Below are 27090 nucleotides of genomic sequence, written 5' to 3' on the forward strand. Positions count from 1 at the left end.
AAACCAAATGCAAATAATAATTCTATCACTACCACACACACACACACACCTCTCCCGATGAGGGCTGCACATGAGCAAAGCTCCACATGAGCTGAACATTGGAAACAGTGTATTTTTTATTGTTTTGAAGGCCTGGTATATGCTCACAACAATCCTGTGGGGTAGGTAGGTCAGGCTGGAAGACAGTGATTGGCCCAAGGTTCACCCAGTGATCTGACAAGGATGAAATGGAAGGAGGGGGAGAGAGAGCAGGGAGATGGCAGTTGATGGCAGTTGATGGCAGTTGGTCTTAGGGTGAAATCCCAGCAGAGCTCATAGGTCTTGTAGGGTTTTGGAGCAAGGAAAGGTATATACAGCAGCAGCAGCAGCAGCAGCAGCAGCAGCAGCAGCAAGATGTCGGAAAGTAAGTCCATAGGAAAGGTTTTTAAATGATGTAAATGGAAGGGAATGAGTGATGGAGCGCAGCATTAGAAGAAGGAAGGTGGGTGGCATTGGAGCACAGAGGAAGAAAACGGGGCACTGGTGGTTTCAAAGCCATAGATAAGGTGCCCATGTTTGGGGAGCAGCAATTGCTTGGCGTTAGAAAGGAAACCAGAAACCCAGGTAAAGGAAAGGTATGGATGCAAGTGGCAGAACAGAAATTTCGTGAAGGGGGAAATGAAGGCAGTCGTGGAACAATTAGGTATTATACAAAGTATGAACTTGTATATGTGTGTGCAAAAAATAAAAATAAAAAGGGTTTTGTATACAACTCGACTCCAACATATAAAGGCAGTGTTGTATAGTGGTGAGAGGGTCAGACCAGGACCTGGGAAACCCGGGTTCGAATCCCCAGTCGGCCATGAAGTTCACTGGGGTGATTTTGGGCCACTTTGCTGCCCGTCCGCCTAACCTACCTTACAGGGTTGTTGCGGGGATTAATTGAGGAGAGGGAGAACCACGAATGCCACTTTGAGCAACTTGGAGAAAAATAGCAGGATATTAAGGCAAACCCAGCGGGAACGAACAAGACCAAAACCAAAACGGGTTTAGTTTAAGTTCAGTTACTGGCTGCTAATAATAGTCCAATAAGATATTTCTGGGGCCCTCCCGGAGATTTCTAAAACAGATCAAAGTGATATTTGAGAGCAGATTGTCAAAACTACACCCAGAATCAAAATAATAACAATGATGAATAATTTCAGTTTATTACCTGCCTTTTACCATAAGGCCCCATGGCGCACTACAGTAATTTAAAATACAATATTAAAAGCAGTTTATAACACTAGCTAACTGTATGTAGGTTAGCAGACCTGTTGCCGGTTTAGTAACTGTAAGACAATGCTTTTCTCAGCTGTTTAGTATAGCAGCTCTCTTTCCTATTTACGTACACCTGAAAAGGAGATGCTTAATTTTGGCCCTGCTGTAAGGGATTTAAAATCGTGCTTCCACTTCTACTCAGCAACTTTCGGGGTGTCCTGGTTTTTACTTTTTGAAATATGGCAATCCTAAAAATGCCAGTTGTCATATATTGGGACTTGGACTGCATGTAGCTTGGACTGCAGACTTTTCTCTGCTGTCAGCCCAATCATAACCATGCAAATTCTCCTGAATTCATTGAGGCTTGCTCTCAGGTAAGTAAGGTTAGGATTGCTGTCTTAATTCATGAGGTTTTTCCTTTGCTAACTTCCGAAGAAAGGATATAATAGCAAAGTGACCATAATCATTTACTTTAGAGAAAGAAGATTTAATTTGATGGTAGATCTGATTATACTATAGTATAACTGCAGCTCAAAAATATACAAGTACATTTGCTATCATGATAGGGGAGAGGCATGGAAGGGAAGGGAAGGGGTAAAGGGCATTGCATACATTTCCCTTCATGCTCCCTGGAATCAATGTCCATCCTACCCCTACTATCTTATTTTGAGACTTTTTGGCAGGGGGCTGAAATCTGAAGAATCACAACTCTAGCAACTCACATGCAGAATTTTTTTTGGGAAGAAAGGCACCCTCAAATTTATCCAAAACATAAAATATGGCCCAAGCAGGAACAATGATTTATCAATACAGGTACCAGAAAACAGGGACTGTTACCTGGTAAAGGGATGATACAGATCATAGACTCCAATCTAGTTAGTCTGGACAAATCTCTAATACTTAATTGGGCTATCATGCAAGGCAGGGAGTGGAGAGAAGGTTTGCAGGCTCAGGTAAAACATATAAGCCCAAGCCTCAACATCTTTACTCTGAAGTAAGCCCCATAGAGTTCAGTGGCATATACCCACAGAAAGCTTCAGCTCAGTTTCCTCTGCCTGTCCTAAACTCATTGAAATAACTTGGTTTATGTGTGTCTCATAGCCACACATTTGGAAGTATTTCCTGTTAAATACATTGTGGCTTATCTAAATAAACATGCATAGGACAGGGCTATGAGTGTGTTTATCTGCTTGCACCGATAATTTGATTTAATTAATATAATTAAATCCTTATCACTTCTGCAGATAAAACTTTGGTGTAAACAAAAAGCAACATAAATGCTTTTCTTTAAAGTGGTAGGCATACTCTCCTTACAGATCATCAATACAAAAGACATTAAGAAGATGAATTGGGATTGTTAAACAAAACATCATAAAAGAGTAACAACATAAATGCATTATAGGGAACAAAATCTTTCCCAAACTTGTTTACTGCATGTGAGTGGGTTGCACAGATAGCTGCATTTCACACTTTTTTGTGTGCATGATCCAGGTAGGATTTAACTAGATTAGCTAACGAAAATCCTATTATGCACCAACCATATAAAAGCTGCTCTTAGAGCCTCTGCCACAGTCAGACAGTTCAGGTTGGCAATAAACTTAGGGTTGTAATGGTTTCAGCAAGCTGCTTTAACTGTTCCTTTAACCTATGTAAGACAGATTTGTGGATGGTGTGAGGTACAGTTGACCCTGGAGCTGGTGGATCTGGGTGATATAGGATTCCTTCTGAAGGTTGAGGTCCACAATTTTGGGGGACATGGTGGGCCCCTCATTTGTTCTGGAAACTCAGGTAGCAGTCAGATCCATGAATCTGAAGTTGGTTTGCCAGCTGTAACCAATCCAAGAAAAGGGTGGCCTAACTATATGGTTAGGGAAGCTTTTAATGCCGGATGAATCATTGTATTTCAATACTCCGCTGGAAGTAGCCCAGAGTGGCTGGGGAAACCCAGCCTGATGGGTGGGGTATAAATAATAAATAATAATAATAATTGCTACAAACCCCAGGAAGGGAGAGTGCTCTTGTGCTTGGGATTCTCTTCACTGGTTTCCAGCAGGCATCTAGCTGGCCACTATGAGACCAGGATGCTGGGACTAGATCAGGGCTGGATTTAGGTTCGATGAGGCCCTAAGCTACTGAGGTACAGTCATACCTCATGTTACGTTTGCTTCAGGTTGAGCGATTTCAGGTTGCCGCAGCGACCCGGAAGTACCAGAAAGGGTTACTTCTGGGTTTTGCCGCTTGCGCATGCACAGAAGCGGTGAATCACAACCCACACACGCGCAGTCATGGGTTGTGTTCTGCTCATGTTGTGAACGGGCCTCCAGAACGGATCCCGTTCACAACCAGAGGTACCACTGTAATGGGGCCCTTTATATGTCCAGCTGTCCTTTGTTAACAACAAATTGTCACTGTTTTTTGTTGTTGAATATATGCTAATTGGTAATTTATGGACCTAATAGGTATCTAAAGCCATTTGCACATGTTGCCATACAACCAGTCCATGCAGAATGTAGGCACCCTATATATAGAAATGAGCAAAGCAGTGATATTTTAGGGAGCAGGCTAGCAGATGGGGCCCATTACTTACATCATAGGAGCCTACACAACACAAAACACTGTTGCTGTATGTAGGTTTTATTTCGTTTGTTTTTTATCTTATATTTTGGAAATGTACATCCAGGTTTTTTCCCTTTAATTTTTGGGGGGTCCCCAAGAGAGAGGGGCCCTAAGCTATAGCTTGTTTAGCTTATACATAAACCTGGCACACTAGACTCCCCCCACCCACCCACTCTTCTTCCCTCCTCTCTGCTCTCCACGCGTTATCCTCCCTTCCACTCCACCTAAGCATCTTTACACCTCCGAGCCCAACGTCACTCGCAACCCGACGCAAGATCTACCTCCCGCCCCTGCCTGCGCGTCGCCATTGGCTCTTTCTTCCTGCCCGTCAAAGTGCCGACAAGCGGCTTTCTCCGGGGAGGAGGCGGGGCTGCTGCTGCTTGGCGTAGAGCTGTCACAGGAGGGAGAGAGGGGAAGGAAGAGTCTATATCGTGTCGCCACTGCAGGCGGGGGGGACTCCTGCTTTGCGCCGCCCGGTTTGCACGCACAGCATCTCTCTCTGCCGGGTTTCATCGTTTCTCTTTCTCTTCCCCCCTCCCTCCTCCCCGTGATCTAGGAAGCAGCCAGGTCTATTATTCGTTCAAAATCCAAACTTTGCGCGTGGAGTCCGTGCACAGCCCTCCTCCGGCCGAGGGTGCCGTCCAGCAGCAGTCCGAGGCGCCGCGCTCCGCCTCGCCGAAGGAAGCAGCCGTCGCTTCGCCCAAGGAAGGAGCTAGACCCAAGGAAGGGGCGCCCCGCAAGGAAGCTCCTTCACCCACCGAAGGAGCCAGAGCCAAGGAAGCCGCTTCGCCCAGGGAGGCTCGTTCCCCCAACGAAGGAGCCAGACCCAAGGAAGGCGCGCCAGTAAAGCAGGGCTCGGCGCCTGCGCTCCAGCAGCTCCTTTCCCCCGGCGACAGGGACAAAGCCGCCCGGGATCCCGCCCCGAAAGTCTTCATCCCTTCCTCCCACAGCATGCCGGACAAGAAGTTCTTCGAGAATCTCTCCGGAAAAGGGAAAGCCATCGGGGTGTTGACCAGCGGAGGCGATGCGCAAGGTAAGACAGGATTTTATTTTTGTTGTTGGGAGGGGGGATTGGGTAATGCTATGCGCACTCCCCAACCCCACCGAAGGGGGGAGCTCATTGCCAGACGCCTCTAAGGGGGGGAGGGGTTGAGGAGCAGGGACCGACCTGAAAGGGGACTGGACGTGGTTTCCGTGCAGGGAGGGTTCAGCTGCGCACGCATGGCACCGGGAAAGAAACTGGAAGCGTTACAGGTGGAAAGGGAGGGGTCCCTAAGAATGCATAGGGTAGTGGACGTGAGAGAGCTGGGCCAGAAAGCAGTGGGGATTCATATATGCAGGAGCAGGGGGGGAAAGGGTTGGTGGGGGATGTTGACAGGTGAAGATTGCAGGAATAAGCTTAGGTGGTGTAGGGATAAATAAAAGAGGGTACGCGCTGCGTAGCTAAGATTATTATTTTTTATATTTTTCTGCTGGTGGTAAAGTAGCTAAGAACTGAGCTCCAGTTTAACAGGAGAAAAACCCAAACCTTTTTGCAAAGGTTGAGTTAAAAGTGTTCTTGGAGTGAGAGTGAAACAGACTCGGGGGAAAAATTGCTTCTGACATTCCTCCTCCCTCTCCCATCACATTCCCAAACGTGTGACCTTCCTCTTAAAGGACCAAGCACCGCCAGGCTCTCTGGGAACTGGGTTATCATTCAGATGAGGATGCCTTTCCCCTCTCTGGCAGGAGAGGGAAGACCAGAGGACGGGGAAAGGCGAGGGAGGCCTTTGTTGTCTGGGCTGGTTTTGGAAGTGATGGGGCTGCCTGCTACAAGAGGGAAGAGGAAACCCACTGGGTGGTATTCAGCTAACTTATTCATTTCAGAGCTGTTGAAACTAAGGGACCTAACTTAGTCATGTTCACTGATTTCACTGGGTCTGCTTAGTCAAATACCACCATCTGTGGTATTTGGTTCTGGCAGACCTGATATCCTCAGGCTTTCCCTTCACTTTATATAACACATAATTGATCCGGAATAGACAAAGGGTTCTCCAAGACAGCCTTATATGGCTAAAAACAACAAGCCACTTACTGGAAATAGTAGTGTGAGGAAATCGATTTTTAATTCTTAAGAATTTAACATGCTGCTGGATGAGGCCCATCTAGTCCAGCATCCTGTTCTCACAGATGCCTGTAGAATACCAGCAAGCAAGACCTGAACCCCCTCCCTTCCTGCGGTTTCCAGCAACGAACGCGTTAATTCTGGACAGTTAATTCTGGATTTACTTCCTTCTGCATTCATACAATTTGAATCATGCACTTCAGAGGGCGAAGACAGTGGCGGTTAAGTGAACTTGACCATGTACCCTAAGAGGAAGAAATGGCGGTGGCGCGGTGGTAAACGTGCATGGGAATCACGCACGTGTCTAACGAGGGCCAGGATAGCACCCTGCGTCTCATTCATAACTTCCCCCAACAGTTGCAACCGGTGACTAATAGGGCTGCATGGGATTTCCAGGGGGTGGTAGAATCGCGTTGCAAGACGCCTGGCTCCTCCTTGGGCGGCAGCCAACTGGGGTTTGTTCTTCGCCTGCTCCTGTTGGCATCTGTCTGTCTCGGGAGGCAGTGGAAGATTAACACCTCTGGAATTTGCAACACGATCAAGAGCCACAATTTCCGTTAAGGGCTGAACCGGCTCAAGATCACTCCCCTGCGACTAACTGTCCTGCATTGTAGGGGGTTGGACTAGATGAGACTGCCCTGTGCAGTGGGTCTACTCAGAAGTAAAGCCCACCGACTTGATTGGAGGTTTCTAACCTGAGCTTGGATAGGCATCTGTCAGGCATGCTTTAGCTGTAATTCGTGCCTTGCAGCGGGGTTAGACTGGATGAGCCTTTGGGGTCCCTTCCAAGTCCACGATTCGGTGATTCGATTATTCTATGACTCCGCTTGCAGCTCGCGGCCCCCGCGTGCCCTTCTTCCCGGTATCCTCCGAGGCAGGGCTCTTCTGGCCGGCGCAGGCTCCGCCTCCAGTGTGTACGTGATCCTTTGCGAGTCGCTGCGGATTGTGCCTCGGTACGTCATGCTCGCATGTTGGAAGCATCGGCGGCACATCTTCTCCCCGTCTGCCTTGCTCCACCGGGAACGTTGCCCATCCATCAGTTAGTGGCTGGACCAGGGCTTGCTTTGAGACCGGGAGCTAAAGCCTGCGGGTTCTCCTGAGTACACGCGAAGGAAAACCGTTCTCCTGAGAGTGTGCAGAGGGCAGTCGCCTTGCCAGTGCTGTGAAGCTAGCGTTCCAAGCGGAAGGTTCTTAAGTGGTATTATAAAGTTGCACAGAAGCAATTTCACTGTACTACTTGGGGTCAAATAATATTATTACCCCTCCCTCCTCCACGCGTTCTCTCTGCTTACTTAAGCTTTCATCATGTCATGCCGGCGGAAGAACGTGACTAGGTAGCAACCCGAGTAATCCACACTCAAGTGCTGCCTCTGGGAAGTAGAAGGAGGGCAAATCCTAGTTTTTCCAAGGAAATAAACTGCATCATTCGGAGGGCGAGCCCTGGCACTCATTCCAGCGTGACTGGGGCTTATATAATAAAGGCAACAGCGGCGGGGCGGGGGTGAGAGAGACGGAGAGGAAAAATACATTTTTGCCACAAGGCAGTCCATTGCTACATTTAAACCTTCTCCTGAAATTGTGTCTCGATTTGGTTACCTAAATGGCCCCTTGACAACTGTAGCATGTGAACAGCCAAGAGGGAAGAAGAAAAGTTTGCATTGCAAAGGCTGTGGGCATCAGCCAAACCCTTTTGTTTTCTTCCAGGATCGGAAGAGCACGGGCTGAATCCAGCCTAAAGACTTAGAATGATTATTTTTTCTGGAGAGAGATTAAAGAGACCCCTCTGGGAAAAGTAGGTTTGTGTGTGTGTGTGTTTCTGTTTTATTCACCTGCCAGGGAAAGAGAAACACAGGCAGGGTTCTGTATCCACATCCCGGAAGGAGAGAGTAAGCATGCACTGGTTGCCTTTGAGTCATAATCTTTCAAGGTCATTGAGACAAGGTGGAGCAAGTGCAACTTCTGACTAAAAGTTGCAATGCTGGAGGTTACAGAGGAAAGCTTATGCAAAGCAGCTCTTTAGATCCACTAGTTTTTTCCTCGTTTGCTGGTCCTTCAGTGCCCAAACTTTTTCTTTAACAGGCTTTATAGTCGGAGATATGTCATTTGTACGCATCATTAATCGGAACTGGAAATTTGAATGCACATTCTTGTTCTCAAAGTCAACCGCTGATTTACGCTTCACATTTGCACATTTCTGTTATATCAAGTTTCTCCTTATTTGCTCCTGTATATTCATACAATCCTAGAATTTTAGTTTTGTATGTGTGTCGAACAAGACTGGAGAATACATACAGATATTACTGCTTCATATTTTAAAGCGAGGACTAAGAACGTTGTCATGAACACAATTACTTAGGAGTAAGTCTCGCTGACTTTGGCAGGACTCTCAATTATGGATGCATATGATTTGGGCTGCATATTTTCTAAGCTGCACACTGCTATGGCTCCTTTTCAGTAAAATAATTGCCAATGTCTTGTCTGAAAGTGAAGACAGTACGCTCATGATGTGAGAGACATTCCAAGGCTGCCTTTTCCTGCACCGCAAAAAAAGTATCTTGGGGCAGATTCCGGAATTGTACCAGCTCCTTATGGTATGCTCAGGGACATATTCACAGCGGATAGAAATCAGCATCATCATTCTGATGTCAGGCGACAAATGGAAAGGGTCTAGCATTTGAAGTCCATTTGCGGTTTTGGTACAAACTGTTACACAAACACCCTACAAGAGATGTCTCAGTGCCCATCAACTGATCAGAGATGAGAGAGGTCCATTTGCAAACAGTTTATTATTGATAGGTAGCTCATATTGGGAATAGGGCAATATTTATGACAGCTGACATAAATACTGTGGATGAGGATGAAATTTCTTTGTAATTCACCAGCCACTAAAACCTACCTATACTAAAATGCCACTATTTCTGTTAAATCCACTGTATTTACTCCTGTATTCGTCCTGCTGAATTAAAGGGGACAGGTTGTTGTAAAAATTGGTAGTACTGAATTGTAAGTTATTTTGCATTATCATGTCACACATCTAGTAGTTCCAGCCATCAAACAAACAGTATCCCTCTATAAACTCCTTCGCAGCCAAAATAAAAGGCTCAGCATACTCATAAGCTGCTGCTAAAATCTGATGTCTGCGGCTGTGCAGCAATGACTGAGCACTGTTAATGCTTGAGGATAGTTTTCTGTATATGAGAAGATAATTACATTATTGTAGATATAATTGAATTTCTATTATGGCAGTGAAGAAACCAAAGGTAATAAAATAAAGCCTTGCTTTCCATGGCCTCTCATTAGCCCTCTAACTAAAATACCATTCCTCTGTGTCTCTGCATATTCTCGTTGCCTGATTAGAAGTTTCAAGATGAAATTGAAAATGTGAACGGTAACAAAAGTCTTAGGTTCTCTGAGAAGTAACAAGACATTAAAAAGTGTTGAGAGCTGACATTGGATTGGAGTTAATTGAATTTTGGTCCCATTGAAACCAGCCTGACGTTAGTCATACCTAACCCTCTTAATTTCTCTGGGAACAAAGACTAGATCCAACCCAAATGGTTTTGAGAATATGTTTGGTAAAAGGAGCCTGTAGAAACAACCATTTAAACATTATTTTTGCCTAACAATACAATACAAACCGTGTTTCTCGCAGCTAAAGGTCAGAGCAATCTGAAAATAAAGAAACATTTCCATGTGATATATACAGAAATAGAAACAAATGTGCAAATAATGAGCCTTTTTAAGCACTTAAAGCAGGCACCCCCCACCTCGGCCCTCCAGATGTTTTGGGACTACAGTTCCCATCATCCCTGACCACTGGTCCTGTTAGCTAGGGATGATGGGAGTTGTAGTCCCAAAACATCTGGAGGACCGAGTTGGGGGATGCCTGACTTAAAGGATACCAGCATGTCTGCATTTCACCTCCCCACTACATGAGGTAAACATACAATTATTTACCCAGTGCCAATGTTATGCTGTATCTCTGAAAATTTTACTTACTGTCTTGGCCCGAATATAAGGCACATCCGAATATAAGCTGCACCTTTAAAATTAAATGGGGGAAAAGAAATGACAATGCCCGAGGAGGAGCGGGGGCCGAGGGGGGCCAAGGAGGCAGCATCTTCACTCCACAGCCATGGGCAGCAGCGCTTCTGGAGGGTCTTCGCTACCATGGTCCCCCAACGGGACAGGTGGAGAGAGGCGGTGGTTGGCAGGACTCACGTGCCCCTTGGTGGGCTAAAACCAAGGCAGCACCTTGGGCTAGCGCCAGTCCCAGCACACCGGCTGAATCTCCTGTTCCTCCTCCTAGCAGACTTTCTTTCTTGCTCTTGCTCTCACTCTCATCTGCGCTCCTTCTTTCCTTCCTCCTTCTTGCCACCTTCTGGCTCCCTCTCAGGGATCTCCTTGCCATGCCGCCATCTTGGGAGCTGGCCCAGCCAAAACCAGGCAACATCCGGGGACAAGCCCACTCCAAGCCAATTTTTATAAGGTCGCAAATATAAGCTGTACTTTAACTTTTCACAGTCAGAATTTGGGGAATATTATTATTATTAATAATAAATTTATTACTTATACCCCACCCATCAGGCTGGGTTTCCTCAGCCACTCTGGGCAGCTTACAAGAGGAGATTAAAAATATATTAAAACATCAGTCATTAAAAAAACTTTCCTGAACAGGGCTGCCTTCAGATGTCTTGTAAACGTCAGATAGTTGTTTATTCCTTTGACATCTAATGGGAGGAAAAAAAGTGCAGCTTACATTCAAGCCAATACGGTATTTTGTCAACTTACAGACTACTTACAATATATAAAAAACAAGTAGTTCACAGTAAGGAGTCATTGACTCTAGAATACTAATAATGATGTATGCACATGGACCTATGTTTCTGAGTGTCTGTTAGCCACGATGGCAAGTGCCAACAGGACTGGAGTCAAAACAGCCGCCCTGAGAAACAAGAGGAAAGCATCAGCATTCTCTGGGAAACATCAAGGCTTTCAGAAATACAAAATATATTTTTCAGGAACTCAAACCCCCTCCTCCAAAGCAGGCCACTGACAACAGAGCATGTGTAGCAGGCACAGAATTTTGAAAAATAAAATAAAATTGGAAAGGGGAGATGTAGTTAACTTTGAACAGGGATCCTGAGGATCATCTAGCAATGCAGGAATATGCAGCTGTCCCATACAGTGGTACCTCGGGTTACATATGCTTCAGGTTACAGACACTTCAGGTTACAGACTCCACTAACCCAGAAATAGTGCTTCAGGTTAAGAACTTTGCTTCAGGATGAGAACAGAAATCGTGCTCCAGCGGCACGGCAGCAGCAGGAGGCCCCATTAGCTAAAGTGTTGCTTTGGGTTAAGAACAGTTTCAGGTCAAGAACGGACCTCCAGAATGAATGAAGTACTTAACCCAAGGTACCACTGTATAGGGAATGATCCTTCAACCTTGGCATAATCAGCACCATGCTCTAACCTGCTGAGCTATGCTGATGACAAACTATAGGACCATTACCTTTGTTTCCTGGTTGTGAACTTCTGGAGGCCTGTGATTAGCTCTTGATGGACCTTTGGTCTGACCCAACACATAGCACATTTAAATGATCCTGCATTTAGTATCTCTTGAGTTCCAGCCGGGTGATCCAACACAACGGTGCTTTATTTCTAAGCAGGAAGGTGTTAGGGCTTAAGCCATATCCCATAGCCTAGAAATCTTGTCCCTAGATTCATACGCATAGGAGTCAGCTGCAGTCGCTCAGAAATGACACCCTGGTTTTCTGCTGCAGGTCCTCCATGGCTGAGCAGCGGAATAGAGAATAGGGCTTGGTAACTAAACTATAGCTCAGAAACAATAGGGGAGGGGAAATCAGGTTGCAAGGAAACAACTCGAAGATCTGTCCGGACATCTTCAGTTTAGTTGAAAATGACATGTTACCTAACAAGAGCAATCAGGAGCCGAGCTTCATTAATATAGAAGGCATGCAAGGGGGGCGGGAAACCCCATTAACCTACCTATTCCGTTTTACTTTTCTAATTTGGGAGAAAGCTTATTATAGCAAAGGATTACCAGACAAATTCATTAAAGTGAGGACACTACTTACTAAGAAAGGCAGGTTTTGGGTTCCCTTTGGGAAATATAAATTATGCAGCTTTAATCATGGTTTATGAGATTATAATGGCTATAGGATATCTGATACTATTTTTATTGAAATACAGCATGGCTTTGGTTAAAGCACCTTATTAGTTCTGTTCAAAATGAAACAATAAGTGTTGTGTCATTTTATTGGAGACCTGCAGGTACTGTCCGAGCAGTCCAGCATCACATCAGCAGGCATATCTGGGTTTTTCCTTCTCTCCTCCTTTTGCAGCCTTCACATTCTCAGTCTTCTCTGGAAAATTCCTCAACCTGCTGGAGCAGATTTTGGGGGGGTGGGGTAGATTTTGTGGGGTGGGGTAGGAACTGTGGCATTGGGGCAGAGGAGAGGAAGGGAAAGACCCATACATGCTAGTGGAAGTCTGTTGTACAAGTGGGATCCTGCAAGTGGATATAATCCAGTACTATGGTGCATCATGCTGTTGCATTATGCAATATGGGTGATTCTTTCTTTTGACTTTGGTGTGGGCTGATTATTGATAGATAATGAGCATCAATGAGCTGTTGATTATTTTGAGCTGCTGAAATTTGAATCCTCACCATCGATCAGGATAGAGGCTGAAACCGTTTTGTCTGACATGGGTTGCACCAGAAGGGCTAGACATCAGCCGGTTTAAAATTTGATTTGGAGAGAATTGATCTGTATTCTTGTGAATAGGGTGATACCGCTGAATTCAGTGCTGTATTTTATCCTACACCCACACAGTGAGCACTCAGAATAAAGGCTGCACTTGACTTCCCTGGGGTTGGAGACAACATGAAACTGCATAATCCAAGCTGTCTGGATAACAATCAGATCAGATTCAAATTACTACAATTGAGGGTTCAGGAAGAGGACTAGGGAAGAATGCATTCACACTAGGCCAAAGACAACAAAGAACCCTGTGGTGTCTTCAAGACTATCAAATTTGTTGTTATTGCATGGGCTTTTGTGGACCGGGGCCCAATTAGCTGCTGTGGCAAAATTATCCTAAGACTTAATAATGTCATCTACAACATCAGGGATTCTTTCACTTGTCCATTTTCCAGGGTGATTTGTGCTATGCTATCATCTGCCCGAGGGACGCGGGTGGTGCTGTGGGTAAAACCTCAGTGCCTAGGACTTGCCGATCACATGGTTGGTGGTTCGAATCCCCACGGCGGGGTGCACTCCCGTCGTTCGGTCCCAGCGCCTGCCAACCTAGCAGTTCGAAAGCACCTCCGGGTGCAAGTAGATAAATAGGGACCGCTTACCAGCGCGAAGCTAAATGGCATTCCGTGTGCTGTGCTGGCTCGCCAGATGCAGCTTGTCACGCTGGCCACGTGACCCGGAAGTGCCTGCGGACAGCGCTGGCTCCCGGCCTATAGAGTGAGATGAGCACACAACCCTAGAGTCTGGCAAGACTGGCCCGTACGGGCAGGGGTACCTTTACCTTTATCATCTGCTCACAAGGGATGCGGGTGGCGCTGTGGGTTAAACTACAGAGCCTAGGACTTGCCGATCAGAAGGTCGGCGGTTCGAATCCCCGCAACGGGGTGAGCTCCCATTGCTCGGTCCCTGCTCCTGCCAACCTAGCAGTTCGAAAGCACATCAAAGTGCAAGTAGATAAATAGGGACCGCTCCAGCGGGAAGGTAAACGGCGTTTCCATGCACTGCTCTGGTTCATCAGAAGCGGCTTAGTCATGCTGGCCACATGACCTGGAAGCTGTATGCCGGCTCCCTCGGCCAATAAAACGAGATGAGCGCCACAACCCCAGAGTTGGTCACGACATTCTCTTGTGGCGCCTATAACCTAGGATTAAGGTGCCATTTAGCTCCTGCTTTCGCATCTCAGTTTCTAACACTGGGCCAGATAGGTCAGTCTCTATGCAAAACAATGAATGGACATCAATTTCAGAAATGACAGTATCTATAACCCAGTGGCAGAATCTTTCAGTGTCTCAAGACACTTTCTAACTGATCTTAATTCAGGTGGCTATTCTGCAATGAAGGAATTCACATGGAAGAATACAGCATGAAACAGCTGAAACACAATTTATCAATAAGTTCAGTGCCATCACTTGTGGGTTAAATACGGACATAGGATTTTTAACACACTACATGTGTTAATATTACCAATGCCTGGACATCTGTGCTATCTATAACTGTAGCTTGTGATTAGCTCCATGCCCAACTGCAGGTGTTAATTCACTCAGCAATGCTGAGGTTGATTGCATTATCACCAATCTGCTTCTGTAAAAGGTTAAAGGTGTGTTTATTTAACATACACTTAAATTCTAGTTAACACTGACTTCAATCCATCTCATTGCAAGGTGAAAGCGAAAGGTGAAATCTTAGGTATACAAAGCAGAATATTGACAAAGTAGACTTAAGATGCCTTTCAGGTGTTGTTGCAGTGCAGCAGTGCCTTGTGAATACCACATTGGCTAACCCTGGCATATGCCATAAAATTTAGCTAGTTCTTAAGGTACCCCAATATTATTTTGTGGGTTTCTTGAGGGGGGTGACTGCAAGGGTTCCCCTCTGGAAATTTTTACTAGGTCGTGATTTTCAAATCCAGATGTCAATAGTGGCTTGGGAGATGACCCTCCTAAGCTCCGATGACTATCAAGCTCCAGAAACTCCCAAGGCGTTTGCAACTCAGGAATAAGTAACCTAGGTTCTGACTGTAGTCTTTGGCAGAGTGAGTATTTTCTGGCGAATTTCTCTGGAATTTTGATGAGACTGGCTGTTGAAGCAGAACAATAGTCAGACAATTTCCCCTCTCTTCATTTAGCACTGAGAGTGCAAGGGGGCCGTTAACAAATACAAACACAAAGCTATCTTATAACGAGTCAGGTATTTCCAACTAGAGATGGCTGGAGCTTCCTTCATGTGAGACACGAACTTTACAACTGAACTGTAATCCCACCAAAGGAGGCATATGCTGGCTGCTCCCCGATATCTCTGTTTCAGGCCACATGTGGTTACTCCTCTCTGGTCAACTCACTGATTCTCAGTGGATTTTAGAATAATTGAATGTGTACTAGCTGTGTACTTGTGCTGAAGGCACAGAACCATTTGCTCCTCAGATTATGTGAGAGAATTGTTGCAAGAATAGTCTTGCCATGGCACATGCTGAAGTCTAGATCTGCTCACACATGTCCAGTTGATCATGGCATTTAAATAGTCATAATTTTAGGGTTCTCTACATGTACCAAATGACTCAGGGAAGGGAGGCAACTGACTCATATACTTCTGTCTGCGTCAATATTTAGTGTGACTCTACCCCACATTCTCTGTGAACTTGTGTGATGGGCACTGTGTGCTGCTGAACATGCTGCCTTGCCACCAGGGCACAAGGGGCATTTGTCCTTCACAAGCTGGTATTGGATTCTTGAAGATCTATTTTCCACTGCTGTGGGCCTGTGCTCCCAAGCCATAAATGATCTTCAGTGCATAAGATAACTTCAGGCAATTAAAACCACAGTTGAATGTTCTGGAAGGTGAATGGATCCAGCTACCTATTTGGCAATAGCATGTTACTGTCACACAGGCAGTCAGGCCATGTTAATGTTCATCATCAGTGATGGGATTAGGTATTTGGGTCATCTTGTTCACTGGTTTGCGCAACTGGTTCCAATGATGCCATTGGTGCATCTTTGGAGCCTTGTGAGTGGGTCATCAAGTTGCTGGAAAAGGATGTTGATCCAGGGAAGTGGACAGGAAAAAGTTTTCATTTGGGGCAGGGGGTTACAATTCTCTTTATAGACCCATTTGTAAAAAAGTTTGGGAACCACTAGCCTATGTTGTCTTATGCTTTGTAAAACAAGAAGCTTTTAAAGTATTGAACCCTAGTTTGTGGAACAAGGATATTAGCAACTAATTTATGGTAGCTTGCACAGACTTTTGTTATGAATCAGTGAAACTTGCAAACAAAGAAAGCTTTTATGAACCTAACTGGGTCTGTAACATCCACACAGTAAGGATGGAGTTTGGAGTGGTGTTCTGGAATACTGCCAGACAGAAATGCTTTTTCTTAAGATAACTAAGTGGGGAGGATTTTGGTGTAGATTTTACAGTATGACCATTGCTGCTAGCTCCGTCATCTACATTGTTCCACTTCCCAATTTAGATCCCTTTGTTTTCCATTTACAAATTCCTTGATACGTAACCCTCATACCCAGTAGGGTAATCCTGCACTCCCCCACTTAGAGATTACTGTGTGCTATACAGGGCAAATTAAAGCACATCACAGATATTGGAAATTCTTCATTGTGACATATTGCAATATCTTTATACTGCCTTACACTTATCCTTCAATTTGTCCTTAAAGGAAATTGCTGTTCTTGGAAATTTGCTGTCAGGACTACTCGAACCCAAATTCTGCAGAGCTCTGTGGTTCACAGTTGTGCCCTGGGGTTATTCAGCAAACACATGGTGACTTGTCACACCACACGCAGAACATTTTGCAGTTTATTGAAGAAAATGGGGCAATGTTGGAGGAGATCTTGTTATTTTGTTCGTATCTTACCTTACCCCATGGAGCTCAGGGTGATTGATGTACATGAAGAATTCAACTATTGGTTGAAATAGTTCAGGTGAGAGGTAGTAATTGGCTCAGGCTCATTCAATGAGCTTCATGGTTGAGTAGGGAATTGTCTCTCTTGTATCTCTGTCCATGCTGGCACTGTGCAGGCCCGGTGGTGTGATGGCTTCCTGTTGGTTGTGATTGGTCTTTGGGACATCCTGGAATTTTGCATCAACAAATGTTCAACCATTCCTTGATGCCGTGTGAATTTCATGGGAAGACTGCATATTTCTACATGGGCTTCCTGTGCCGGTCATATATATGTCAACAAAGCATATAATTACAATACACAGTGTCCTTTCTAAAGAAACAATCAGAATTAGTTTTGTAACGTGCCTTTTCATGCTAAAAATTACAGTTTGTTTATCGTTAAAGACACTTCAAGTTACTGTTTGTTTGGTAACAATGTTAACCTTGCCTCTCTTTGCTTTCTCCTTCCCAGGTATGAATGCAGCCGTCCGTGCCGTAGTGCGTATGGGAATTTATGTTGAAGCAAAAGTATACTTTATCTATGAGGTTGGTGTTCACATTTGTTATATGTATGCCCCCACGGTCCATCTTTTGGTCTATGCAGAGAGAGAGAGAGAACACTCCTTTGGAAAGTGTGGAATGACACGGGGAAAAGCAGGGACAAATTGGGAAATGCAGCCATTGTCTCTCAGTACTGCATGCTTGACTGAAAGTATAGGAAACAAAAAAAGGTAGGAATCAGAAAAATACGGCGACACAGAGAGGGAAAGTAAGGATTTCCCCCCTAATTTTATTCTCCTCCTCTGCTCCACACCTTTGCTCCCCCCCTTGATCCAACTAAGGAGGTCCACACATGGAAGCAGCCTTCTCTGTGTGTGACACTTGCTCGATCTGAAGCCAGGAGCCTAAACTGCATGTTGGTGCTGTCTGTCCATGCCACATAAATTCATTTATTACTCTTTTTCATTATCTTATAAACTGCTTCACTGCCTGAAGCCACCAAAGTGGTTTACAGTGAGATAAAAATGAGCTAAAGTACAAAAATACGAGTTCTAAAGGCAATGAAAAAAGGCATACAATTATTATTCCATTAATGACTGGGTTACAGCTCAGTGGAAGCCTTTTTAAATGAAAAGGTATCTCCTGTAGGTACCTAAATATCATGACCTGTCTAATATCAGCACCTGTCTAACTTGAACTGGTAACTGAGGGCTGGACCTGCAACACTAAAAGCCCAATTTCGAGTACAAACAAAACACCTCTGGGGCATGTGGTACTCTTTCTAGATCCAGCTGTTACTGGAGGCTGAGGTAGTCTCAGTGGCCAGAAACACCTTTTAGTAGCTGTTTAATAATATTTGGCCTCCCAGCCCATGTCTCTCATTTGGGATGTAATGACAACCACACAAATAATGGTTCTGCTCCATACTCCCCATTGCAGCTCTCACCCTATGAAGGCACGGTTTTTTCTAGTACATTCTCACCCAGTGGGACGCACACCACTTTCTTTCTCCTTTGTGACAAGACTTTGTACATCCTCTGCTATGTCAGGCAACATATATCGACCCCACAGCAAAAGTAACAACAATGAACAAACCTCATAAAGAACACCAGTAGCAAGGGAATGGCACTTTCATGACAATCAGAAGTATTGGTGTTGCCCCTCTGAGGTGACCCACAAGTGCACCATAACATGGCTTAATTTAAAGTAATAAGGGCTTCTCTCCACCAGTGAGAAACTTGGCCACAGGTTTTCTGGCTCAAACATCACTGCTGCCTATGCAGCTGACATTCAGGCAGCCCAACCAACACAAGGCTAGTGGTTTATGAGGCAGCAAGGAGGGCAGATGACGTTATTTACCGCTCCGATGTGCCATGTAACCTGCTGCCAGCAAGAACAGATTTGCACTTGAGTGTGCATCCCTATGAACATGTGCATTTAGGTGTGCATTCAGTCGAAAGCCATGTAATGTGGGTTACTGATACCTGTACACCCCACACTCCTTTCAACTTCAAGGGAAAATCTCTTGTGATGTGGAAGGTAGACTTTGTTTTATATTGTTAACTAACTTTGGTGATGGTGTCTATAGGAACTTAAGGGTAGAATATACATTGCAAATTTTTCCTCTGCCCAAGTTCATGAAGCTCAATTGCTGGCCCTAAGACTTCATTCTGCATATCCATCCAAGTTGTTTTTATAGTGGGTGGTATCCTTATTGTAGGACATAATATATATTTGAATCTATGCATGCTGAACGTTCATTGGACTTCTTCCAAAGCCATACAAAGAGCCTATTGTCCTTAAGTTTATAAGCTAATAAAGCATTCAGCTCTTGATAAAGTTGCATCTGAATTGATGTGATTGTAGAGATTCAAAGTGCATTAGGAAGTGTTTTTATACGGAAGAGTATTTTCCTCCGTCTGGCTCTTTGTCTTTGCTGGCCCATGCCTGTCTACTTCCGTAACTTGTGAGTCGAGGAACTGTAAAACATATGAATATGCAGGCAAGCGGAACTCGGTGCACCACAATCCTTTGTTGTATTGCCACAGCAACTAACCAAGTATTTGTGTGTCATGCCAGCGCTGGAAGTTCCTGTTTTACTGTTTTACTGAAAAGTATTTTGCCACCTTGCTTGAAAGAAGCTGGGTGCTTTTATGGTTGGAAAGATTTTTCTTTCCCTTATCTCTGCAAAGAGTTATCTCAAATCTGCCCTCTTATAGTGCTGGCTGACTTGGGGGCGGGGGGGGGGTCACATTCTGAACTGAGCACTTGCTCTCCACAGAATCTCTGAGCTGAGGTTCAGGCAAAGGGCCTCTTAAGCCCCACAGGCCCCTCTGATGACCCACATTACATTTAGCATGAGATACATACTAAAGAAAATCTCTCTAGCTGTTCACCCTGGAGGAGAGTGTTAAACAGCCCTTTGCCTGTCTCTTTGCTCAAGTGGCAAAAAGCAACTGATACAGGAATATGGAGACTATACAGGTGGGCAGATCGAGTCACTAATGGTTTTTCCCTGGCATGATTTCATTGGCGTTCTGGATGCAATCTTCCTTTTCTGTATGTCATGCATTTGGAGTGCTGCCTTTTTTTTTGTTCATGCAGAAAACTTATTCTGTAATGGAAGTTATTTCAGGCCATTAACATTCTTTTAAGCAAATGCTTCAAAAAGACTCTTAAAACATCTTAGTAGTTAAAAGATAATTTCCTAAGTTTATGAAAAGATAAACTTCATGGTAGAGCACCCATTTTGCAGGCAGGAGTTCCGAGGTTCAGTTTCTGACATCTCTAGGTAAAGCTTGTCAGACAGCTAGATGCTGCCACTCCATGTAGCCTGTACTGTATAGATGTACCATTAGCTGACTTGGACAAGGCAGCATAATAGCTTCATATCCGTAATTAACCTAACTATGCTCTGGGACTATTTCCTCTTTAGTTCCAAAGGTCAAAGGAAAAACTTGGGAGGTAATAGCTAACTCCTGCTTCCGTCCAATGTTTTGACCTTTGAAGGTGGGAAGGTTGGCAAATGTTTGATACCTTTTTTAAAGTTTAATTTGACTACTAGCACAACTTACTCCAAAGTAAGTCTCACTGATTTCAGTGGGTCTTCCTACCTGCTGCATAGAATTGCAGCCTATTTGTGTTTAGGAAAATTGTACCCTGATTAGAGAGCCAAGTCGTGGAGTTTCTGGTCTTACATTGATGTGCTACAGAGTTGTAGTTCCTAGCATCTTTATTCTGCTTCTTTTTTTTATCCCGTTTCCGTTTTATTTGTTCAGTGAAGTAATTATGCGTTGAGGTCATGGGGAAAACTACCGTAGCCCCCATGTCAGCACTGCCGCCATTTTGTGTCAGCTGTGCATTCCAAGCTGCGATAACCTGGAAGTTGTGCTGACTGTAACTTAGCAAAGGCAGAAATGCAAACTGGCTGCGGACAAGTTGTGGGGTGCTTTGTCTTCAATATCCCTTTCTGTTTAAACACACAAGTGCCTATCAGAAAACTAACTTTTCTCTAAGTGTCTCCTGGAATGACGGAAGTGTTTGGTGAGTAAACCTTTTGTATTAGTGACGATGAATAGACTGGGATCCCATCTAGGCATAAAATAATCTAGTAAAAAGACCTTGAACTATTTATTTTGATACCACTTTTCTGGTGAATCTTACAAATCTTATCAACCCCCCCCCCCGAAAGTATTAAAAGTATACGATAAAACAACTTTAATTTATTTTTATTTTAACCTTCTGGTGGCTACATGCCAGCCAGCAGTGGGTGAGGATCCAGAGGAATGGAGTTATAGATGTGATATTTGTAGGTAAAGGTAAAAAAAGATAAAGGACCCCTGGACGGTTAAGTCCAGTCAAAGGTGACTATGGGGTTGCGACACTAAGCTTGCTTTCAGGCCGGCGTTTGTCCACAAACAGCTTTCTGGGTCTTGTGGCCAGCATGACTAAACCGCTTCTGATGCACAGAGGACCATGACGGAAGCCAGAGCGCACGGAAACACCATTTACCTTCCCTCCGGAGTGGTACCTATTTATCTACTTGCACTGGTATGCTTTCAAACTGCTAGGTTGGTAGGAGCCAGGACAGAGCAACGGGAGCTCACCCCGTCGTGGGAATCCGAACCACTGACCTTCCGATTGGCAAGCCCAAGAGGCTCAGTTGGCAATGCTCCAGCCATATGAAAGCCAGAGGTTTCCACTCACACAGCCACATTCAGGCAAAAGCACTTCTGTAGAGCTCAGAGCAAGATTATTAAGGGGTGTGCCCTTGGAAGAATCTAGAGGGCTACATAGAGTATTGCATTTACCTCCACCCCAGATTCCCTACACTGTGGTAACGTTTCAGGGTACAATGTGTATGAGGAGAAATTATAATTATTGCTCATTAATATGGATGAGCACGCTATTGAGTGGCTAATAGTCTCTAGGTATAAATCAAGAGAAATTAGATATCTGGGAATTTGTCAGATTATGCCTTTATTATGCATAATATTTTTCAAGTATATGAGAAAGCAACATTAGATAAGAAAAAGTGGGCCACTTTAGCTCAGCATATGTGTGTGTGTGTGTGTGTGTGTGTGTGTGTCTTGTGATATACTCAAGAAGAAAAGGATGATGAATATATTTAGACTGCAGCAGTTAGCTTGTCCTAAATGAGAAGTTTAATACACTGCTTAACCTCACAATGGATCAGGATTTACTATAGAATAGATTTAATTCAAACACATTCAGCACCATCTATTATCTGGATAGAAAGGTGTTGGGGGAATAGAGGGAGAAGTTTATTTGTAATTCTCTCCCCCCACCCCACCACCCACAAAAGTCTGGCCATTGGTTTTTCTTTTAGGAAATGTGTGATATGAGATTCTGGTAACTAGAAAACCACAAATGCCTTCTAGCATTATAAGGCAAAGTAAACCATCCCAGCTACAGTCTGTGAAATAATCTTTTCTTAAGAAGTGGCATGCATCTGCTTCTAGAGACTTTGGTGCTGAAATGTAACAAATCGAAAATGTAGCAACTCTAGTGCATATTGTATCAACTTCAACATTAAAATTAAGGTACTTCCCATCCCAAACCTCAAAAATCAAAAGAGTGAGCAAATCGACTCGCTCTTTTTTAGGAATAGGAATCAGAAATTCAGGACTACCCTGGGAGAACTGGAGCATATGATGAGATGCAGTTTTTTTGGTTTTTTTTGAATGCTTCATTAGCTGAAGAATGAATCATAGCCAACATCTCTTGAATGCATGGGTCTGCCACAAAGAGGTATTTGTTGTAGGTACCAGAATATAATTGGGCAAGTCCGGTGCCATGGCACGTAGGCTGGGAAATTCCAAAGGATATGTTGAAAGGACAGAGATTTCCTCCGCTCCACTTAAGAAACTATCATGAGCACAGCAGCTTCAATGGACATTGTTGTTCTGGTGATTTGCCCTCTGTCTGCAGTGGAGAGTAGCCATGGTTGCTGTAACAGGCTTGTAATTAGTGTCGAATTTTCTGTGTTTGTGTGTGAACGCCTTTGTCTCTATGCTTACTCTGTCTCTGTGAGCACTGCAACATTCTCAGGTTTATCAGCTGCAAACTTGGTTTGATTTACATTACCTCAGCTGGAAGTACAGTCAAATTATGTAGGAAATGGATACACAGTAAACGTTAAGGCTTCCAACAAGCAATCAGCTCTTTTAAAAGAAAAAGCAACAATGTTTTAGAGAAAATTACATAGATAAGAGATTTTTTCTGAAATGTGTATTCAGAGAAAGGGACAGGTAGCACTTAGGGGTTTGGCAGATAATCAGAGTGCCCTAACACCGTATACATAAACCAGCCTTAGTGAATTTTTACACAAAAGGTTTATCTACACTACAGATGTATAGTTCTGAACATGTTCATGCTGTCATAGCTTCTCCCTACATGTGTGTGGTTCTGCCTTTTTCCTTCTCCTGCAGCAATGGGACCTCTTTGAATTTGCCCTGACTGCATATAACTGCCCCTAAGAGTTGGCTCCTGTGGTTGCTGATATTATAAACTGTTTTAGCCTTTCATTTCAAATCTTCTTGCTTGCAATAATAATAATAATAATAATAATAATAATAATAATAATAATTTTATTATTTATACCCCGCCCATCTGGCTGGGCTTCCCCAGCCACTCTGGGCGGCTTCCAAAAAAATATTATAATACTGTAATACATCAAACATTAAAAGCTTCCCTAAACAGGGCTGCCTTCAGATGTCTTCTAAAAGTCTGGTGGTAGTTGTTCTCTTTGACATCTGCTGGGAGGGCGTTCCACAGGGAGGGCGCCACTACCGAGAAGGCCCCCTGCCTGGTTCCCTGTAACTTGGCAATGGTGACACCATTCTCGTTCTTTCCTATCCATCTTACGTGATCATAAACTTAGCGTAAGTTTTATCATAAAAACCCTTTTATGTTACCACTGTATTTAATCTCCTCTTAAATGAGTGCTCTTTTTTATATGTCAGGTTTCTGTAATGTTTCTCTCTTGTCACAGGGTTACCAGGGCATGGTTGATGGAGGTGAAAACATTGTTGAAGTCACATGGGAAAGTGTTTCAAGCATCCTTCAAGTGGTAGGTCCTGAATTAAGAATCATTTTCATGCAAGTGTGTTACTTTTCCAAAAGCCATCCCTAAAGATCTAATGAATAAAATGTTTTCGCAATTAAGCAAAATGCTTTGCACTAAACAGCTTTGTGTTTCGGTCCCAAGCCTGTTTATTTGAAAGTAAGTCTTAGATAGACTTACTTAGAATTTTTGCTTCTGTCACCATCCAATATTTTCAGTGCACAAATATCTGGGCAGCCTTGTTCTCTCTCTCTTTTTTATGCTCAGGGAAGAGAAATGGAGCAGCATCCAGGCAGAAGAATGCCAGCAGAGCTCGGTGTCTCTCTTTGCTTTTTATTTCCCCCTCCTAGTATGAGTCAGTATAAAAAATGTTCCTATGTTGCCTTCAGGATTTAATAACTGTTTTGTGTTGGCTTGAGCTTGGCTCCTCTTGCAGGAAAATTCCCTGCCTGCCGTGACTTGCATCACGTATGGGTATAGTAGTGCCAAGAAATGTTTTCAGCATAGATGAGCCCTGTACCACAGTAAATTGACACCGTTCTGAGAGCAAAATATGGACATAGCTTTAATTCTTTTTCCTGCATCAAAAAAGAGGAATTAATATTGCGTAATCAGCAACTAGCATGTTTTCAGCAAAGGAAATTACATAACACTTTTCTCTTATATTGACACTCTTCTAGTATGCAAAAAATACTTCTGACCAGTGGCAGAACTTCAGTCAAGGATAATAAATGTGATTTAAACCTTGACTGAAGGGATTTATGCTTTTGAACCATATACTATAAAACTAACAGAACAGATTATCTGTTTCATAAGATTCAGCTGAAACACTGATTCTTCCTGACTTTTAAATCTTGCACAGCAGCAGTTCTGAAGGTGTGGAGGAACAGAATACCAAGTCCAGATTGAAAAAATAGATAAAGAAATAAAGGAAACTGTTGTGCAATGATAGCAGGAAGGCGAAAAAGAACCCGGCTGAAATGCTACTTTGTCCTATAGTCATGAGTAACAGTAATGTGTGTCAAAACAAAAAAAATTCCTTCCAGTAGCACCTTAAAGACCAACTAAGTCAGTTCTTGGTATGAGCTTTCGTGTGCATGCACACTTCTTCAGCTATCTGAAGAAGTGTGCATGCACACGAAAGCTCATACCAAGAACTGACTTAGTTGGTCTTTAAGGTGCTACTGGAAGGAATTTTTTTTGTTTTGACTATGGCAGACCAACACGGCTACCTATCTGTAACTGGAGTAATGTGTGTGTTACTTATTAAGGAACTTGTCATTAATGTTGTTTATTCCCCAGTAGCAATCACTTTATTATCACATCTGTTATCTATAATTCAAGTTTATATATAACTGACTACCAGCCATCATTTTTAGTCACCATCTGTACCAGACGACCATAAATGCTGTGCTTTGTGCATAAGCCGAGTAAAGAGGATTAAAGTCCGTTAAATGTAAGATATTGGATCTTCTGGTCAATGTTGTACTTTCACACCTGCATCCTGCCCTTTCTCCACAGAGTTCAGTGTAGCACACATGGGCTTATCCCATTTCATACTCACAACATTGACCCTAGTCTCTCCCTTGTTTCTTGCTCCCTCCCCTAAATATCCAACTGATCTTAAATGAAATGACCTCTGCAGAAACCCAACATACTGTTGCTGCTCTGTGTCGGACAAGCACTGCACATGGTATAGGGAACCTTTCCATATCAATGCTCTCTGTTTTTATTTTAGCCTGGATCTCAGGCACGAGAGGGAAGCAGCAACTGCTGACCTCCTCTCTCCCCATGCTCTCTACTGCCCTCAACATTTTACCAGCTGAGGCTTCCAGGACTGATCCTTCTTGTCTGGTGCCTAGCTGACTTATGAACAGGTTTGACAGGAAACCCACCTTTAGCTACCCACCCCCTGTCACCTCCAGGCTTCCTGGCAAGAGAGGAAGTGTCTGTCTTGTTACGGCAATTGAGTCAACTCTCCCTGGCACCTTGCTCTCCCTCTCTGCCATCCTCAGTTCTCAGTTCCCTGCTAATAAAGGCATTGCTATGACAAGTATCAACCAGCCCTAGTGGGTTGTGAAGGTGACCTTTTGTCTCATCATTGGTGGTGCTGTTTGACCACTGATAATGAATTTTGTCCCTAGAATAAAAGGCATAGTTTGGAACCAGTGAGCTACAAAATAAGCGCAATAGCTTAAAATCATTTTCAGTCTTATGGAGGACATGTTGCATATTTCTTTAACCAAGTAGTGTTTACAGCTGACAGCAGACATAGGAAATGTATACAGACTATATCAGGGGTCAGCAAACTTTTTCAGCAGGGGTCAGTCCACTGTCCCTCAGACCTTGTGGGGGGCCAGACTATATTTTTTGGGGGGAAATGAACGAATTCCTATGCCCCACACATAATCCAGAGATACGTTTTAAATAAAAGGACACATTCTACTCATGTAAAAACACCTGGCAGGCCCCACAAATAACCCAAAGATGGGTTTTAAATAAAAGGATGCATTATACTCATGGAAAAACCTGCTCATTCCCAGACCATCCGCGACCCGGATTTAGAAGGCGATTGGGCCAGATCTGGCCCCCAATCCTTAGTTTGCCTACCCATGGACTATATACTCCATCATACTCCTGCCAGCACCAGCTTCTGCATTAGTGCTTATAGCAATGGAAGTAAAATCTGGAGACCTTGATTTCTCAACCAGATTCTTCTCTTTTATCTTGAAGGGAGGAACGGTCATTGGCAGTGCCCGCTGCAAAGCTTTTCGGACCCGGGAGGGCCGCTTGAAGGCAGCCTGCAACCTGGTGAAGTGTGGCATCACTAACCTTTGTGTTATTGGTGGGGATGGCAGCTTAACAGGGGCTAATCTTTTCCGTGAGGAGTGGAATGGCCTTTTAGAGGAACTGGCACAAAATGGTAAGTTGTGGTTAAGCTTGTGGAACATTAAGCTCCTCATGTTCTATGTCATTTATTTTAGTATTTTTAAATTGCAAACCACCTTTGGTACATCAGCAGAAAAGTGCCAATAAGTGCACAGAAAACGTATTTGTTGTGCTGTACAAGTGCTTACGTCGTTAGTTTATTGTAGAAGAGAAGAAGAATTTGGATTTGATATCCCGCCTTTCACTCCCTTTAAGGAGTCTCAAAGCGGCTAACATTCTCCTTTCCCTTCCTCCCCCACAACAAACACTCTGTGAGGTGAGTGGGGCTGAGAGACTTCAGAGATGTGTGATTAGCCCAAGGTCACCCAGCAGCTGCATGTGGAGGAGTGGAGACGCGAACCCGATTCACCAGATTACGAGTCTACCGCTCTTAACCACTACACCACACTGGCTCTCTTGTATAAGATTTATATCCCTCCCT

The 27090-nt window shown here is 44.0% G+C and overlaps 1 protein-coding gene across 4 annotated transcripts in view; it reads left to right on the forward strand.

Annotated features, from left to right (window-relative positions):
• The first annotated feature begins 225 nt into the window (after positions 1-225).
• Positions 226-27090, forward strand: part of PFKP (phosphofructokinase, platelet) — a 59030-nt gene continuing 32165 nt past the window's right edge. For 2 of the 4 annotated variants that reach the window (XM_083704744.1, XM_083704746.1), the window contains exons 1-5: positions 226-403; positions 4412-4888; positions 17106-17179; positions 23649-23726; positions 26454-26643. In XM_083704744.1, the coding sequence (XP_083560870.1) occupies positions 394-403; positions 4412-4888; positions 17106-17179; positions 23649-23726; positions 26454-26643 (829 nt within the window). In that variant the 5' untranslated portion in view covers positions 226-393. The remainder of the gene's footprint in view (positions 404-4411; positions 4889-17105; positions 17180-23648; positions 23727-26453; positions 26644-27090) is intronic. The other 2 variants (XM_083704747.1, XM_083704745.1) reach the window with 1 other exon arrangement.

The sequence above is a fragment of the Podarcis gaigeae genome, assembly GCF_964106915.1.
Source record: "Podarcis gaigeae genome assembly, chromosome: 12".
In the NCBI taxonomy this organism is placed as follows: domain Eukaryota; kingdom Metazoa; phylum Chordata; class Lepidosauria; order Squamata; family Lacertidae; genus Podarcis; species Podarcis gaigeae.